The sequence below is a fragment of the Halyomorpha halys genome, unplaced genomic scaffold (assembly GCF_000696795.3).
Source record: "Halyomorpha halys isolate HHAL.00 unplaced genomic scaffold, Hhal_1.1 Scaffold432.1, whole genome shotgun sequence".
Classification (NCBI taxonomy): Eukaryota; Metazoa; Arthropoda; class Insecta; order Hemiptera; family Pentatomidae; genus Halyomorpha; species Halyomorpha halys.
In genome coordinates, this window is record NW_027112419.1 from 1,185,550 (window position 1) to 1,193,172 (window position 7,623).

Genomic DNA, 7,623 nt, shown 5'->3' on the forward strand with positions numbered 1-7,623 from the left:
CAACTTCGGCTTCATATATTTATTCTTGAATTCTATTAACTTGTCATCTAAAGCCCCAATCTCCTGCAAAAAATCTTTTTCAAATTCCTTAGGTGTGATAAAAGAAATACAATTATAATTTCACGAGTGTCTAAGATTGTTCTCTATCAATGGAAATGGCCAGTACAGGTTGGTATATTTACTTCATCATCCTACAATGGCTGATTGATGATCCTACAAGGTCCAATTATTTGTATAAAGCACATCTCTGGTTCTGGTTAATTTTGCTCAACGAAATTTTAAACCGAGCAAAACTTGTTGAACAGCGCAATACCTTTTGGTCATCAACGCCTATTATTTGTTATGATTATAGAGTTTGGTATAAAAATGCGATCTCGTTGCCAATAATACCGATGTGGCTAAGAACCAATATGAAATTTACGGCCTTACCTTGATCTAAGAGTTTTAAGAGGAAAGTTTGAATTCTTATAACGAATGGATGTTCTGGATAAATGCTTCTCAAACTCTTTAGTGAGCTCAATGAATCTGCATTTACTACAGTAGTCATTTGAGTTATTGAAAGAAAAAAATGGATGTCTGATAGTACCGTGTGGAGTTATATACCGTATATATTCAACATAATGTATTTATTTGTGGGTTGATTTGCGGGTAACGGAAGATGAAGCAGTCGAACTTTCTGACTTTAAATCATCAATGTATATAAAAAATTTATATATATATGTAAATTATATTCATAATTTAAATAACTGTGATGCTGCTATACTGGAGCAACCCTAGCACAGATGAACTAATAGTTGGAGGTTATATAAAATGTTTTTTTTTTTTTTTCAATTGATGAGTTTTGGTATATGTTAGTAACTTTGTTAAGAGTGTTTCAATTAAGTGTAATAGTTCACTATTCCATTACCTAAAAACTGTAGAAAGGGACTTTTATTCGATTCTATTGTTTTAGGTAAGTAGAATAGTGATGTATTTGATGTAAGTACTTCTGCCATAGCTCTGCAACCTTTAATTTATAATAAACTATTGTTTTAGCAATCGTCTAATGTCTACTTTCTTCAGAATTACAAATAGAATAAAGTCTTCTCAACTATGGCTTTAAGTAAGTAAACTATGTGTCCATATTGTCAAGAAAGGAGAAGGAAAGTTCGAGTTAACTGGCTGGATTGTTCATGGATAAGATCGTATGGTTCGGCTTACCAGACCAACTGAAGGATTTGGACTTACACAAAGAATTATTAACAATTAAAACAGTTATAAGTAGTAAAAATTCTATTACTAAAGTGGGAGGTTACAGAAAAGTTGCTGTGCCTTCTAAACCAGAATTGCTACAGAAATATTTAGATGAAGATGATAATTTTAGAATTGGAGATCATTATTTATTTAGAAGAATACAATGTACATGAAGCGAATGCCATCAATATCGATTTATAAGAAACGAAAACGGCCAATGAAGTTTTTTGATTAAACAGATTAAGGAATTAGAGGATCGCATTTCAACAACATATGCAGTAACTTTAAGTGAAATAGAAAAATATTTTTGTTAAGCAAGTTTAATGGAAAAAAAAAGCTGAAAATTGGATTACATCTTTTAAGAAGGAATGTTTGAGGTTTAAAATACTCGATTGTTCCACCAGAGTTGAAGCCTTAAAATTGTTTATAAATGGTAATATGAAGGAATGGTAGAGTTCAAATTTAATTAAGTTACCGTTAGTTGATTAGGAAGTGTGGAAAAGACTATTTTTATTGGTTTAAAAAAAAAAGTTGGACTCCAATCCGCACAGCGTTCTATTACAAGTATATGTTTGGTCCGTTGATTGATCAAGAAGAATGCTTACTTTTGGAAGTTGACAGATTTACCCGAGGTGTGTAGAATATATCAGATAGTGTATAGTATATCATTAGATCTTTAAGAAAGGCTTAATAGAGATGAGATTATGACTGTAGATGATCTTTTGAGAGAAATAAAAAAAATCAGTGATTCTTATGTGATAAAAATAAGATCCAAAGAAAAGCAACATGCAGTGATCAACAATACTGATATAGTAAAGGAAAAATACCATAGAAACTAGTTGATTTGGATAAATGACCATGTACCATATGTCAGGGACTTGGTTTTAAGCGCCGTTTTCATGTGTGCCGAAATAAACTGATGCAACATAAAAATAGCAGTTAATTTTACAGAAACGGATGACGTCCTTGAGACTAATTTTTTAGGGATAGACATGGATAATGAAACAAACTCAAAAAACTAGACAGCCTGGAAAATCTCACACCATGTACATTAATCAGGATTAATGTAGTGGTAGATAGAAATAATGTAGTGACCACTGTTTATGATAATGTTTCCCATGTTCATTGGTTAATGAAAAACTTGTTCGTTTATTGAAATCAAAATTGCATTCCGATGGAAGTATTTTGAAAACTATAAGCGGTGTGAAATTTTGCAAGAGCCGGGCTAGTCTGCGTTTAAAAATAGGAGGAGTAGAGGATACACTGAATCTATTTGTTGTTAAAAACAGTGATTTTAATTATGATTTTTTGCTTGGATTAGATGGGATAAAGAACTTTAAACTTATTCAAGATGAAAATTTACAAATTAGATAGAAAACAAAGGATAACATAATTGAAGTCAACAACTTGACTATTGACAAAGGTCCATTAAAAATTAAGACTAGAGAGGATATATCAGCATTGAAGACGTTCAACAATGATAAGGATTCCTTGAAAATAAATTTAAAGCATTTGGATGAGAAAAAAAAGAGAGACATCATGAAATTGTTTAGTGAAAATGATAGAAGTTATGCCACTGGTAAGTTTGAATGGGGTATAGTTGGCGTTGGTGAAGTGCACATTAAAGTAAAGGAGGACAGATATATTTCACGGAAACCATATAGATGTTCATATCCAGAACATGAGGAGATAGACTCATAAATTTCCAAATTATTAGAGAATGGTTTGATTGAAGAATCTATGTTCCCTTTGGCTTCATCAAATAATAATATTACCTTAGCATTCAAAAACATGGATGGAAAAAGAACAAGGCTATGAATCGATTTTCGAGAACTAAATAAGTTAGTGGTTTACTGCATTGGATATCAACTCGGCTTTTTGGTCTATACCTCTTCGAATGAAAGACAGGAAAGAGACAGCATTCATAACTCAAACATTTCACTGGCAATGGAAAGTCCTACCATTTGGTTTTAAAAACTCTTCAGCTATCTTTCAACGAATTTTAGCAGCTATTTTGCGTAAACATAATTTGAATAGATTTTGCCTTAAAGTATATTGATGATATTTTGATTTTCTCAAAATCTTTTGAAGAACATTTGAAACACTTGGGCTTAATCTTTGAAGCAGTTGAGAAAGAAGGACTTAATCTAAATCTAGTGAAATGAGGTTTTGCTATATACTTTGGTTTCACAGTCACTGAAATACTTAGGCCACACAATAGAATATGGTAAGGTTCATCCGATTAAAGATAACTTTATTGTAATTAAAGAATTTCTCCGTCCTACGATACGAAAAATGGTTTGCCAAATTTTGGGTAAGATTTTACCGAAAGTTTATGGATCATTGTATTGATCGATTAGCTTCATTACATAATTTATTGAAAAAGAATGAGAAATTTATATTGACGGATGAATGTGAATCTTGTTTTTAAGACATAAATAGATATCTATGTACAGCACCAGTCTAAGCAATTTATGACCTTGATATAGAAAGATATAGTTATTTTATAATTTTATTTTATAATTATAAGTCTAGGTGCAGTTCTGAAGCAACCCCAATCAGATGGTATCTTGCATCCTGTCGGCTATTTTTCCAAGAAATTGACACCTCGTCAAATGAAGAAAGAGATAATGTATTTAGAATGTCTAGCAATAAAAGAAGCAATTGTGTATTGGCAACATTATCTTACAGGTAAGGCTTTTAGTGTGACATCGGATCATAAGCCCCTTGTCAATTTTTTTTTTAATATTTCTTTATTGCTATTTACAACTGTACATTATAATACATTTAGTAAATCTGATCTAAGTTAAATTGGAGTGTTACAGGCGTGTAGAGAAACTACCCATTGGTAGCACTCTAATGACATTTTACATTAGCTGGTTTCGTGGCCATCTTCTTTTCAGGCGCCTCGGAGGAACTTGTCAATTTAAAATCTAAATCATGAATAGATGAAGCATTGGGTGACATGATGTTGTATCTGTCTCAGTACATCTTCAAACTCATATATAAGGAAGGCAAGGACAACATAGATGCTGATGCTCTGTCTAGAAATCTAGTTCTAGAAAGTTTTGAAGATGAAGAGGAATGTTTAAAGGTGATTAATTTGATTCAACTGGAAGACATAATATATGGTCAGGCAACAATCACAGATGAGATTGAAGCTTCGAAGAAGGTGTTTAAAGATGACAAGATTAGCTTCAAGATGCTGAACAACAGGAAGCGAATCTATGTGTCAGAGGGATTAAGCCTCAACTTGATAAAAAAAATTCACCAATTTTACAGGCATATTGGTACCAGCCATATAGCTGACAAATTAAGACCCTTCTACTATTTTAAAAACATGGACATATTTATTAATCAGTTTTGTAAATCTTGTGAAGCGTGTTTTAAAAATAAATCTAGAACTGAAAGAGCGATAGGATTACTATCTAAGCTAGGCCCAACTGAATATCCTTATCATATCATGGCCTTCGACACAATTGGTGGTTCTGCTGGGAATAAATCTGCAAAGAAATACATGCATTTACTGGTCGATCATTTTTCCAGGTATGCATGGATCTGAACTTTTAGTGGCCAAAGTGCTACTGATTTCATCAAACTGACCAACCCAGTGGCAGAAGGAAATAACATAAAAATGTTGCTAGTAGATCCATATGGTGTTTTTAAATCTAGGGATTTCAGAAAATATCTGGACAAGAGGATGGATCTTGTCTATACACTGGTAGACAATCCACAATATAATAGCTTAAATTAACAGTTAAACCATACTTCAGTCAACAGAATACGTTATCGAGTGAATGAGACTGAAAGTGAAGTATTGTGAAGTAGTGAAGTACTGTTGCTGAGTTTTATATCAAGGAATACAACAATACACCTTATGGAACAACTAAATTTTCATAAACTAGTTCCTGCAGAATTGAAAAAGGACAATTATTTGAGTGCAGATCGTCAGAAAGCTCTTGAAAATTCTAGAATAAGTTTTGAACGGAATAAGAAGTCCACCAGTTTAATCCACCAAACTAGGAAAGAATATGAATTTCAAGAAGGTGATTTAGTATATGTTTCAAACGGCAATAGATTAAATTGAAATAAACTAGAAGAAGTTAGGAAAGGACCATTTATTGTAAAAAGGAGAGTTTCATCATCCATCTATGAAAGTGTGATGAAAAACATAGGGCAGCAAATTTCTTCCATAGCTCTAAGCTAGTTCCATTCTCTTTTTCGGCACAATGAACTAATAGGAGGAAATTATAAGAAATGTTTTGTTTTTATATTCAATTGATGAGTTTTAGTATATGTTAGTAACTTTGTTAAGATTGTTTCAATTAAATGTAATATTTCACTATTAGATTAACTAAAAACTGTAGAAAGGGACTTTTATTCTATTCTAATGTTTTAGGTAAGTAAAATAGTGATGTATTTGATGTATGTACTTCTGTCATAGCTCTGCAACCTTTTATTTATAATAAACTATTGTTTTAGCAATCGTCTATTGTCTACTTTCTTCAGAATTACGAGACTTGGATGCTCTCACCACAAAAGAGGAGGTTGCGGAGGGCTTAAAACCTCTCTTGGGTGAAGATTCAGTGCCTACCACAGCAGTGAAATCTATCCGTCAAGCTTATGGAGGTACACTAACAGCGGTTATTTCACTTCCGGTTCTCCAGGCTGGGAAGATTATTGCACAAGGAAAGGTCCGAGTAGGACTGGTGGTTAGCCGTATACGGGAAAGACTCAGAGTTCCAAAGTGTTTCCGTTGCTGGGAATACGGACAAATAGGCCGGAATTGTGCTGGAAAGGAAGTTCTGTCAAAACTGTAGTAAAGCGGGTCACAAAGCTACTGACTGTGACCAGAAACCTGAATGCCTATGATGTGCGGGAAAGGGAGATGCTGACCACCCCAGCGGAAGCAGTAGGTGTCCAGCTTTCCGTTCAGCACTGAAAACCATGACGGAAATCCAACAACATCGTAGATGAGAATACTCCAGTTGAATTTGAACCATTGCGAAGCTGCTCAGGATCTCCTTTACCAAACGGTACGGGAACAGCACATTGACGTTGCTATTCTCAGCGAACAATATAAAAATCGGGATGGCAACTCGTGGGTATCCGATGTGAGTGGTAAAGCTGCTGTGTGGGCCTGTAATTCCCAAGCTATTCAGGAAGTGAATAATACATTGCACTCCGGCTTTGTATGGGCGAAGATCAATGACGTGTACATCTTTAGCTGCTACGCCTATCCCAGCATCACAATAGAAGACTTTGCAAATTTGTTGGATCGCATTGTCTTAGAGGCTAGTTGCCATAAGCCAGCTATCATAGCAGGTGATTTCAACGCATGGGCAACTGAATGGGGAAGTAGGTTATCAAATCGACGTGGCGAAGTTCTCCTCGAAGCTTTCGCACAGCTAAATGATATGATCCTTATGAACTCCGGAACAAATCCAATGTTTACAAGAGCAGGAAGATCATCAATCATTGATTTGACGTTTGTCAGTGGACGCATGCATCATATCGCTACTTGGGAAGTTTGTAGATTTTATACAAACAGTGATCACCAGGCTGTATTGATCACACTACATACGCCTACAAGAAAGAAAAGTTGGCGATGGAGGACTAATGGCTGGAATACAAAAACTTTTGATGACGCTTCATTCACTTTAATGCTAGAGAATGAGTGTGAATTAAAAGGGTCAGAAGAGGGAAAGGCGCGTATACTGACCTCTTTTATATCTGGGGCTTGTGATGTGGCTATGACCCGTTCTAAGCCTGGCAAACATCATTCCTCAGTGTACTGGTGGACAGATACTATTGAACATCTTCGCCGGTGTTGCAACCAAGCAAGAAGACGTTACCAGCGAGCGAGACATCTACCGGAGTTTTCAGTGCTTCAAGAAGAGTTCAGGAGAGCTAGAAGGAATCTCCGACAAGCCATTAAAGAAAGCAAACGACGGTGCTGAAGAGAACTCTGTGAAGAGGTGGATGCAGACCCATGGGGTAGACCTTATAAAATAGCGCTTAAGAAACTTTGTAATGGCACAATGCAGCACCCCACGAGATCAAATCTTGTAGACAGTATTGTCAGAACACTATTCCTTGCGCTTTTCGAACTGTTTCCTACGAATCGGTGTGCGTGATAGCCCGAATGCCACCTGTGGAACTCCTTGTTGAAGAAAGAGCAACATTTTTACTTGCATTCGCTTTGCAGCAAAAAGAAGTGAATTGGAGAGAGTGTGTGGAGGACACGTCACACCAGAGAAGGTGATGAGCTATATGCTACTTTCAGACCAGCATTGGAACGCAGTGAAGATATTCACCACAGTAGTCCTCAAGAGGTTGAGGGAGGAAGAGAGGGCTAGAAGACGTAACTAGCGTGGAAACGTGAAAACC

At 35.4% G+C, this 7,623-nt stretch overlaps 1 protein-coding gene across 1 annotated transcript; it reads left to right on the top strand.

The window, feature by feature from the left end:
* Positions 1-6,206: 6,206 nt before the first annotated feature.
* Positions 6,207-7,193, top strand: LOC136796477 (uncharacterized). The gene has a single exon (XM_067050299.1). The coding sequence runs from the start codon at positions 6,207-6,209 to the stop codon at positions 7,191-7,193; it is 987 nt and encodes a 328-aa protein (XP_066906400.1).
* The last annotated feature ends 430 nt before the right edge of the window (positions 7,194-7,623 follow it).